The sequence below is a fragment of the Passer domesticus genome, chromosome 7, assembly GCF_036417665.1.
Source record: "Passer domesticus isolate bPasDom1 chromosome 7, bPasDom1.hap1, whole genome shotgun sequence".
Classification (NCBI taxonomy): Eukaryota; Metazoa; Chordata; class Aves; order Passeriformes; family Passeridae; genus Passer; species Passer domesticus.
In genome coordinates this window covers 55,441,921-55,453,353 of record NC_087480.1, presented here as the reverse complement: position 1 = coordinate 55,453,353, position 11,433 = coordinate 55,441,921, and the positions used below count along the sequence as shown (strand labels likewise).

At 39.1% G+C, this 11,433-nt stretch overlaps 1 protein-coding gene across 8 annotated transcripts in view; it reads left to right on the top strand.

Moving 5' to 3' along the window:
- LOC135305308 (BEN domain-containing protein 5-like) overlaps positions 1 to 11,433 on the top strand; it is an 876,852-nt gene that overhangs the window by 550,554 nt on the left and 314,865 nt on the right. For 5 of the 8 annotated variants that reach the window (XM_064428808.1, XM_064428807.1, XM_064428806.1 and 2 more), the window contains 2 exons: positions 3,690 to 3,903; positions 7,714 to 7,912. The exons of 2 other annotated variants lie outside the window; for them this stretch is intronic. In XM_064428808.1, the coding sequence (XP_064284878.1) occupies positions 3,690 to 3,903; positions 7,714 to 7,874 (375 nt within the window). In that variant the 3' untranslated portion in view covers positions 7,875 to 7,912. Of the gene's footprint in view, positions 1 to 3,689; positions 3,904 to 7,713; positions 7,913 to 11,433 lie in introns of those variants that run through there. One more of the 8 variants, XM_064428812.1, reaches the window with a different exon arrangement.

Genomic DNA, 11,433 nt, shown 5'->3' with positions numbered 1-11,433 from the left:
TCCTGTTTCTTCGTGTATATAGATGCATTTGGTACCCTGATCTGAGAATCTTTAGGGAGGAAACATCCAGATTTGCTGTGCAGTGGAATTATTGATGGAATATAGCATGAAACTCCGTTTTCAGATTTGTGTTAAAAGATTGGCTGCACAATGTCTATCCCTCTTGAAGAAGAATTCAACATAATCATTGGGGACAGAATGTACATGAAAAATAGTAGAATCTTGACAGTTTGACATGTATTTGGTTCAGATAGCTTTTCTTGCCTAATATACTTAAATATGTCATTTGCTTGATTATTTTGTGTAAATTTGTGCAATGAGTATTTAGGGTGTATTACTGAGCAAGTTTCCTTTACCTCCTCTTCCACTTAAGGTCTGTGGGATAGGCACATCCTTTAGTATTTGTATGCACCCTTTTCCTGCACCCTTTTCATCTGTCAGCTTCTTGGCACTTCTTTTGCTGAAGTTTTCTATCTTTACAGATATTGGTATCGCTTTAATTTTCTTTTTGTTGTTTTGGTTCTTGGTTTGCCTATTTACTGGGTCTACAGCCAGCTCAGATGCCAAAAATGTGAACTAATAATGTGTTTGGAGTGTTGGAGGGTAGTTTTCTTCACTTTTCCTTATTTATGGCTTTATTTCAGTATCCCTGTATTGAGATGCACCACTAGAGTAGTTGAAGTACTTTTTTTACAAATCTTACCCTTTGTGGCACCAGATTTGATCTTAGTAGGATTCTTTCAGAGCAGATAAATCTCTTCCCTCCAGAGGGAAAACCGAGTCACTGAAAAAGAGCCTATGGCATTCATTTAAAGAAAAGAAAGGAGAAGAAAGGAAAAAAAAAGAGTTCATCTTCTGAGACACATTTTAGATCTGCTGCAGATGTTAGCACAGCCACGCTGGTGAGCGTTGCTTTGAATTCGCTGCCGTCTCTGTTGCGTTGTGCTTGAAGGTTGATCCCACAGTTGCTGAAATTGGGAGTAAATTTCCCATTGATTTCATCAAGACAAGAGTCTGGCTCATGGGGCAGCTCTTCCAGCAAGAGGGGAATGTCTTCTGAGTGTGGAGTTCAGTAAGGTTTGGGACTGATAGGAAACAGTACCGGGGCTGTTGTAGGGAGGTAAACTGAGACACCGGCAGATTGAATTCCTCACCGTAACAGTGCTGGAAATAGCAAATGGAGACGTAAGATTGCTGTGGCTGTGGCTGTCTGTCACATAGTTGCTGTTGCCATAGGTGTTTCATAGCAGCAATTGCTTTTTTAATAAATGAAGCATGTTAAAAGAAGAGATGATCTGTCTGAAGCATAAATATTAAAAATACTTCCTGTAACTTGTTCTTTTCTTTTGAGTAACTTCAAGCTAATGAATAATGTAGTAGCTTTAGAGACTAAATAATCTTTGGCAAAGGCGAACCCTAATTTTGGCAGAGAAGAATTGGATTTTTGATGAAATACAACAATCCCTACAACTAATGTAATACAGACATCCAAAATTTGCTATGTCACAACATTTCTAATCTGAGCTATTTTCCGAGTAACTTTCAGACATTTTCCTGGATAACTTTTCCAAGATCTAACCAGAAATAACTGAATTTAAAAATGCACTGAAATTATTTTCTGAGCACAGACTGCTCACTGCTCAATGAAGTTGCCTTACAAAATATGTAGAAAGCACCAAAAAGAGTGTGCCTTTTTAAAAATAATTTATGAGGAGTCTGAACAACAGAGCAAAAGGAAAGAAAAGGAGATGTTTGTCTTGTGGTTGTTACTAGTTTAATTTCTGTCCATGCTGACTTGTGAAAAGCTTCCTAGAATCCCTTTAGTGTAGGAGATTCTGCAGGAGAGGCAGCTTGCTGCATGGTTTTATGCTTTAAGGAACGTAGAGTTTTCTTTTTTTTAATATAACATAGCTTGTAGTCAGACCAGTCATATTGCTCTATTTAAGTTTTTAAACATCTAGTTGCTTTTGAAGGATGCCGTTGTAATAAAAAATTTCTTGGGGTTATAGTGCTCATTAATAATTAAAGCAGGTTTCCATTTAAAGGAAAAAGGGTATTCAGTTGAATACAGGTAGTAAAATATAGGGTATATAAAATTTTACAGTAGCTTTGTCCAGTTTTCATTGCATTTAATGGGACTTCTGTGATACTGCTCAGATTTGTGTGGGTAGCAGGCACAGTTTATGTAAAGCCAGATGAAATGAGTAAAACCACAGAAAACTAACAGCAGAGCAGTTAAGGCAAACAGTCTTCTGATGCAGTTCTGCTGTAGGGTTTTGTTGATGGCCTTTTTTTTAATCATAAGAAGGTCAAAAGTTAGTTTTAAGTGTTAATGTTGCAGAAAGAACCCCCATTGGACCACATCTAATCAAAGCTAGATTTTGGATATGTAGCAATCCTATTGTTGGTATGTTGCACTTGTCCAGATTGTCTGAAGGTAAATTCAGTGAGCTCTGATCAGCAGCTGGGAGCTGTAGGTCACACCTTAGCTTGTTATGAGGAGAGCAAGTGTGTGTCCCAGTGAGTGAAGTCCATAACCATGTGAACAAAGCTTCTGTGTGCAGAGGTAGTTCAGGAGTCTGCACTGTGCTCCAGGAGTTGGAGTGTGGACATGCAGGGTACCAAGTATTTGTGGTTCCACAGCGTGTGTGTCCTGGTTGCACTTGGGTCAGACTTGTGCCGGTTACTGGTGGAGTTACCTCTGTGCTGGTGCTGGAAGGCGTCCTGAGTGTCAGGGCTGTCAGCTCAAATACATAGTGGCAGCCTAAGGATGGTGCTCAGATTCTTGTCCAGCATTTGTTTTGAGACTGGAGCGCTGGGAATCTTGGAGTGGAGATATAGGGTAGCCCTGTGGGAGACAACCAAGCAGAGTCAGTGCTGAGCAAGGCTAATAAGCAAAACCAGACTTGAGCATCTTCCTTATGGAGACTCTCCAGTGGCTTCATACTGCGTTTCCCAGTAGCCATATTATCCTGCTTTACTACTTCAGTGAAATACCTCGACTTCCCATTGTTCAGATAATGGGAAGTTTATGATGTTGCTGCAATGGGTCATTGCCTAACCACAAAACAGTATTCATGTGGTGCATTTACATTGATCGTACATGATAGACACACTTTATGTTAGAACTGGAAGTTTTACAAAGCTTCCAAACTCTCCTGGCTTATATTGAAATTGGAGCTCTCAAAATACTTTCTCCCCTTCCAGTTACTTCAGACAATCAGTCTGGGTCTTGCCAACAGGTACAGAATACAACTTAGGAAGTAATTCTGTCTCTACTACCTCTGGAATGTGCTTTGGGTAAAGTCTGTTTTAGCCAAAGGGAAGTGTTTCATCTTGCTCCTGAATTAGGCTGGTGCAACTGCTTGGTTTATATGCTCTGCATAATTATATAATACTGGATGTGTACACTGTTTCCTTCTTCAATCTCTGTTCCTGACTACAGTCTTTCAGGAGAGAGGTTATGTGGGGGGGAGAAGTAGGAATTACTAAAAGGAACTATATTATATATTGAGGTTGACTTGAACTCCCTGACCCACAAATTTGGAAGAGTTTCAGAGTTAGGCAAAATGGATTTGTTCAGCCCTAATTACTGTTATTTTAGTTCCTAATATTAATGTTCCTACAGCACTTGGATACTGTTGTGTGCTACATACCATAGATAAGTTGTTATTATTACTACCTTCTAGGTCCATCTTGGCAGTGGAATTTGGGTAGATGAGGAGAAATGGCACCAGCTGCAAGTAACACAAGGAGATTCAAAGTATACAAAAAATCTAGCGGTTATGATTTGGGGAACAGATGTTCTCAAGAACAGAAGTGTCACAGGAGTTGCAACCAAAAAAAAGAAAGATGCCGTTCCCAAGCCACCTCTCTCACCTCACAAATTAAGCATTGTCAGAGGTAGGTTATTTGAAAACTTTTGCTTCCTGCTTTGGAGTTTAACCATTAATCACCGAGTTGAAAGATGCTTCTTTTCAGCTCATCTAAAATTAACTGATTAAAAACTGTAATTCAGATTGCTATTGCATTGTGAAGTGCATACATACCCAGGAACAGTAAAACACATTGCAATAGCTGTGCACAGTGCAGGCCTCCACAGCTGCAGAGTTGTACATTGACTTCAGTAAGGTTTGAAAAGATCATCATTTTAGACCACTTGCAGGGCAGGACTCTGAGCCTGGAGAACAACATGGTTTTCTAGAATTCATTTGTAACATGCTGATTTTTATAAAGTGCATATATTCCTTTAAACAAGACTGAGAGTAGCTTTACGACATTCTTTTATCCAGAACATAACCAGCTCTGGCATGAGGCACAGAAACCATTATAGCTGTGACTATAAAAATATGCATACCTTCAAAGGCAAGAAAGAATAGTCCTACCCTTTTAAGTGAAGAAAATGGAAATAGTAAAAATTAATTGTTGCACTTGAATTGGAATTTGGACAGGAAGTGTAAATCGCTGACCTCATCTGGTAGGGAAAATTGCAATGACACTTTCAGTAACTGCAAGCCTGAGTCCATGTGTGTAGTACTTTGAGAGAGAGTAGGCCTTCTCCTTTATTAAAACTGAATGGTGAATTTCAGTCCCTTTGTATCATCATGCCTGTGTTGCATCATTTCTGTCTCTCTTGGTATTTCAGGCTTCTTTTTAAGTCAGAACTGAGTTGTTTCCTCATGGAATACATACTGAAATTGGATTTTTAGGTTTTATGTCCATACTAAATTGCAGTAGGGCTGAAAGAAACCTCCCCATTTGGTAGAGCTTCATTATTCTGCATTTCCTGTTCTTAGTTGCTATGCGCTCTTAACTGTGAACTCGTTAAGAGGTGGTGTAATTTGCCATGAAAGTACCATGTTTTGGAGTAAGGAATACAGTTCCTCTCTGAGTGTGTGCGTGTGTCTGCGTCTGTGTTGTGTGGGGAGAAATTGGAAACTTACCTCCGTACTGTCATCTTCCTTAGTTTATAAGAAATGAGTGAAGGACGTGGGTTTTTTTTTTTTCACTAATCTGCTTCAAGATTATATGTAGAAGTGGAAGCTGTTCCATGCTGATTTTCTAGTTCTGTTTGGGGTCTTTAGGCACAATCCTTACACATGTAGCTGAGCAATGACATTCTGGCCACATAAGGAATCCACTCTGTGGCGGTGGCTCTCCCAAATGGGAAACAGAATTGGTTGCCCTGGTGTGCATTTACAAGCACGCAGCACAAGGGGGTTATTTTCCACTGGCCCATTGCAATGTGGTTTCCAGTTTCCCTTCTGGAGGCTTTTGCTCCTCAGTGCTGCTGGCAAGGTTGTTTCTGTGAGAATTTCCTCTTCTGCTTTTGTCAGGGCTACTCTGTATTGCTCGAGCCATTTAAATGACAGCTTTCTTCTAACTCCCCTTGTTTTGGCTACAGTGAGTTTGGGAGTCTGCTCCAACAGGTATATGATGAGAGGCAGATGGGGCCCTTCCCTTTCTTCTCTTCCATACCTTTACACTCACCAGCAATTCAGCTCTTCCCTATTTCCTCATTTTTCTGTGTTTTCTGTCATACTTCTGCTTCAAGCCTCAACCCTCATTTGAATTCTGCTGTTACATGCCCTGGTTTTCCATGTTCCTCTTTTTAGTGTTTCTTTCACCTTGTCTCTGATTTCCCTTTTGTTAGACTCCAGCCTGTACAATCTCCTCTTGAACCAGTTAATCTGCATGGCCAATGTTGGAGGTGTCAGGCTGCCTGTATCAGTGGGACTGGGTAGTTCATAACCATGATTTTCCATGTTGTCGTGTCCTTTGCGTCAGTGTTAGCAGGTCTTGCCCCACCATGGAGAAGAAAGCAAAACAAAACAAGCAAATGACCAGCAAGGGGACAAATAGTTGAGATTTGAGGGAGTTTTCCATTGCTAGTGATTTGGATCAAACATCACAAAAAGTAGTGAAGCTCCTGGTTAGCCGTTGAGGTCTACTTGAATCTTGGGTATTCAGCAGTACGAAGGGGTGTCTGTGTGCTCCTGTAAAGCCAAAAGACAAGGGAGCAGAACCTCCAAATTACTCTTTGAAGCCCTAAGCCAGTATTATTATGCAAGTACTAAACTACTATTTCTGCACCTCCTCACAAAAATGGAAGAGATGGAGAGGAAAAACTGTGATTGAGGATCTGTCTGATCCACACCACCTTAAAAAATTACAGCTTTTGAATGAGTTCTGTCAAGTGATTATTTGCTTGTCTTTGTGGCTGAATGAACAACACAGCCTGTCTTTCACTAGGAGTTCACCTTACTGGGTGTATCTGCCTGGGAGTGTTCTGACACTCTTGTAGGGCCAGCTGATGTCCTGCAAACACACTGCCTTTCTTCAGGCTCCCAGTGATGTGATGTGCCTCTTCTTAGGTGTCGTATTTCCAATCATAGTTTACAAATGATCAGCATTTCAGCTATCAGGCTGCATGCTGGTTAATTTCATTTATTTTATATTCAGTATGTCTTACAACATAAAATTCACATTGCTTTAGATGTTCTCATCATTCTGTGGACACAGACTAACTTATTTAAAATAGATTTTTGAATGACAACATTAGCTCTTAATGTGTCTGATATCTGTATAGCTTCTTAAAAATCCCCACTGTGTAGTATGTAATAAAGAAATGATAAAAAGTATGATGGATGTGCACTGTTATAAACCTTGTTAATGCAAAATAACCTTTTATAAAACTTCTCAGAGGTTTCCAAATGAACTACAAAGCATGCATAGTACTTAATTTTCATAACTTTTTAATATGGTGCATTAGAAATGTTGTAAAGCACATTAATTAAGCAATAATCTCTATGCCTTTCTGTATATGAAGCAATAAACAGCTAATGGAATAGATCACTAGGCAAAGCAGAATTTGTTTAACAAGTCTGGGAAGCCTACACAACAAAATACACTGGTCTGTTTATGAAAATCAAAAAACCTCAAACCTGCCTGTCACTAAGGAGTTATGTGCTATACCACTTCAGATTTCAGTAACTTCTGCAGGGTTCTGGCACCAAACTTCCAAATCTGGGAAGAAAAATTGTCTCAACTTTCACTGCCCACATTTTTTTTGTAGTTATTGCTATTGCTTGCTTTTTGTATTCCAGATAATGTATATTTCAGAAAGTGTATTGATCAAACATGCAAGGAGATGGTGCTTGTCCTGAATAATCCTCCAGTAAAAGTGAAATAAGCCCAGGGACAGGGCAGCTGATAAAGTCATGGACATCAATGTATGTGGAAGAGATACAAAAAATGAAATTAATGAGTTAAAGTGTTCTCCTGCTGGTTACTGCTTCTCTTCCTGAGCATTGTCATTTCAATACCCTCCTGAAGGGGTGAAGGTGGGAGTGACTCACTGTGGTGGGACACTTCACCTGGGAAGAGATTAAATCTGTTGTGGAGATTCAGACAAATGCAGGGGTCACGCAGGCAAGGCTGGCACTGTAAAAGGTTGGGTTTAGCCTTGTTTCTGTATGGAAAGCCTATTAATGTAGTCACAGCATAACTGGAAGTTGGTCATGCCACTGATTCAAGCCTGGTGACAAATCTTGAGTTAAACAAGATAGACAGTGAATCAAGGAAAGCATCTCTTGTCTTGCAACAATTATACACAGTGCTTACTCACTGCTGTCTCTTGAGTAGTCAGCCCAACTCAGGGCTATTGTGTTTTCTAAAAATATCCTAATGACTCTCCTTTTTTTCTCTCCCCAGAATGTTTGTATGATAGAATAGCACAAGAAACTGTGGATGAAACTGAAATTGCACAGAGACTCTCCAAAGTCAACAAGTACATCTGTGAAAAAATCATGGATATCAATAAATCATGTAAAAATGAAGAAAGGAGGGAAATTGCAAAGTACAATTTGCAATAAATTTTGGATTTTTAATAAAGTCTTAGTGTTTTACTTAAGTGTTGGTTTTTGATTTGTGTGGCATTTTTGCTGATGGGAGAAGATGAATTGAAGCGTTGCTCTCTTCCTATAACTGATTCGTTTTTTGAGCGGTTCTGTCATGGTGTAAACTGCTTTTAACTAATGTAAGATAAATTGTAAGTTCACTCACAATGAAAACTGAAGTTTCCAAGGTTTCTCCAGCGAGTTGCAGTTTGTTACCTGCGGTTGTACATTGGTTGTGGTTCTGCGGACACCGACCCGTTTGCCCTGCGTTGAGTTTTGCTGGAGTTAGTGGATCTCAGCTGCAGTAAAACATCTGCTTAGAAGGAAGAACTGTACAAAATTCACTTTGCTATCGAAAAGGATTTTACTGTATTTTAAAAAGTGTTTTTTTCTGAAATGAAGTTTCAGTCGTTTGTTTTTATAAATCTTTGTTTTGATCTCTAACAATATATTTGATCAAAAATACACAAAGAACGTTTCTTTTTCAATTATCTTGTAGGTAGATCACTATTACCATCACAGTTACAAAAGCAAAAACTAAACAATGAACAACAAAGAATCCAAAGCTGTAAGTTGTAAAATCATGATAATTCATTTTAATAAATAAATCTAAAACCGGTTCTTTTTCAGGGACCAAGACACTTCAGATTTCTGTTTGTGGTATAAAGTTCCTCCGTGTGTCCATACTATTGTTCTTGAAATATTACCTTTTTAGTGTATTTGTACTTTCAAACAATTTTAAAATTGCCACACTATGGCAAGAGTATGTACAGTAAAAAATTTAGTACAATTTTGTTTGGGTCCATAATTTAACAATGGACACTTTTAGCACAAATTTTAATTACAAATAAAAATAATTTTCTACATTGAAGTTAGATTTGCGATGCAAAGTTTTTAGAAATAATTTGTCATCTGAACTATATGTTATTGTCTGTAAGTGAAACAAAATATTCTTTTCATTAAGGATTTAGAGCTGATTTGAGGTCTGGATTGATGAATTTTGAGGGTTTGTGATCTCATTTAACATTCCATTTATTCTGTGATTGTCTGCCTTTCAGCCTGCCTGTTCCTGAGTGTCAGCATTTGCTTATTTTCTACCACTGCAGTTCTGTTTCCTGTAGTCTTGAAAAGCTTCCCATTTCTTATCACCTTCCTGTAGCACTGGTTCACCCAGAGGTGAAGCCTTTTTCAGTGTCCTGTAAATGTAGATAATGTGGAAAGGAACAGGCTGCTGGGGTGGACTCGCCATGCCTGGAAGTATTTAAATGATAAAAGGTACAGATGTGGCACTTGGGGACATGGTTTAGTGGTGGCATTGGCAGTGCTGGGTGAGTGCCTGGACTTGATGATCTTAAAGGTATTTTCCAACCTAAAGGATGCCATAATTCTTTAAAGGGCTGGGTGGGTGGAAGAAAAAGAGGGGAGAGGTGGAGGAGGTGTGCTAGAACTGCCCTGCCTTTCTTGGCAGAGATGAGACAAACAACAGGTTGCTTCTCCCTGTACTTGACCTGTATGTAATTAATGTCTTAACTCGTAACTAAGTGTTTGCTTTATGCTTTCTAAAGTCCATTTTCATGGTTGCCTTGCACCAACCTCGTGCTGTGCTGCCAAACAGGAACCCCCCACTTTCACCACTGGTGCACCTGCATTCCCGTCCCTTCCCTTAACCCCACACATGTGACTGAGCAGGTGTGTCAGATCCCACTGATTTCCAGGGTTCATTTCTCAACAGCTGCTTCTTGTAGGATGGAGCCAGAGCTTTTGTGGTGAGGAGTGGGAAGAGCAGGAGTGTGTTTTTCCAGTGTCTTCTGTGTGTCCTGAAGTTTCTTTGAACAGCCTCCCTTGTCTCCTGCTAATATCAAAAGTGTTCTTAGGTAGTGTTTAATGAAGTGCATAAGTGTTTATGTTTCCTAATTTGGGATGCTAAATAGCAAATTAGTGTTTAAAATGTCAGTGCATGTATCCTTTTATTAATTAAAAAGAACAAATAGAGATAACTATGAAAAAACATTTAAACAGCAAGTTTCCCCTTTTCAAGCAGACTTGTGAATGTACAGGGTTGGGGTTTTTTTAAGTGATACTAAGGCAGCCCACTATTTTGGGGAAAATGTCCATAATTTCCTCAGTCTTTTGTGGCTTTAGTACTAATGTGTTTCCATTGTAACACATTCTTTAATGAGAAGACCAACCTGTACTTCTTAGAAAATAAGCCTGTTTGAGACAGCATTTTATGAAACTTGGAAAAAGCAGCTTAGAATTTAATTAGTTAGTACTCCAGTCTGCCCCCAAAAATCAGAGGTGTTAATTCCGTCTGCAAAACCAGCATCACCTTCCTGAGGCTTCTCCTTGACATACTTGTCCCCTCAGATGTTAACACTGCATTTTGCTGAAGAATTTAAATGTTCTCCTTGGGCACGGTATCTTGGAAGGCTTCATTAAGTTTTTCCTGGACATTTCATCTACCCAGGTTAGTTTTCATTTGAATTCAATGGGGGTATTTGGGTGGCGCAAAAAAGTTCAGTTCCCTTTGCAACATAGTGTTAATGGGGGCTAAGAAATGTGTCCATTGGACTGGGCAAGTGGTATTTAAACTTTGTTGAGTCATGTTAAAGGAGTAGGACCTATTAAAGGTAGAACACCTCTTTGTATTACAATATGAACTAAATCTCTGGATACTGGAAAGTTTTTTGCTAATAACAAGCCATTTCTGCACACTGTGGTTGTATGGCAGCATGCTGGGGCTCTGCAGGGAGTAATGGGTGTGTGAATAACATTTTATACTTGTATTTGGTCATTACTCTTGTCTTTCCCTCCCCATGAGCCAGTGCCAAGGTTGTACAATTGTTTCCCAGTGTGTCTGTTTGAAGTAGGGAAATAGGCTGCATTTATGTGTTCCAGCAATACCCAAGAAAAATAGGAACTTTAATGGGGTGTGCTTTTCTGCATTGCAAAACTGATGTATAAATTAACTGTGAGTTTCATTTCATTTTCCTACACTGCGTTTATGGCCAGGGCTGTTCTTGTTGGTACATTAATTTTTCAATAATTGTGTCTGCCCTTACATAGTTTGCTTTGTTCATGTTGCGGCTGCTGTGAATCCACCATAGGAAACTTTGTAGAAAATAGTCCCTACTAACTTTTTCCTGCTCTAGGGTAACTTCTTACCTGTACATCATGAGAAACAGGAGAGAGTTTTGACAGAAAATGAAGTAGGTTTTATTACACCCTTTTATTACCCCTCGTTTGTCATTCTAAAGTTTGTGCTATGCCATTACCTCACACTGTAAACCTGGATTTGTAAGGATCAGAAAGACATGGATTTAAGAGGAAGTGACAGTTTACTCTTTTTTTTAATCAAAGCAGGAAGGAGGTATTGCTGTTATATGAATAATCTGATCTTCTGTTGCCACACATTGCTGCAGTAATTTGTGATATTCATGATCTGATCCATATTAAAGTGCCTCTGGCACACTTGCAAGGAAGCAAGATTAGAGTTAACAAAAAGGGCTTTATTTTCTATTAGTGATTTTATAAG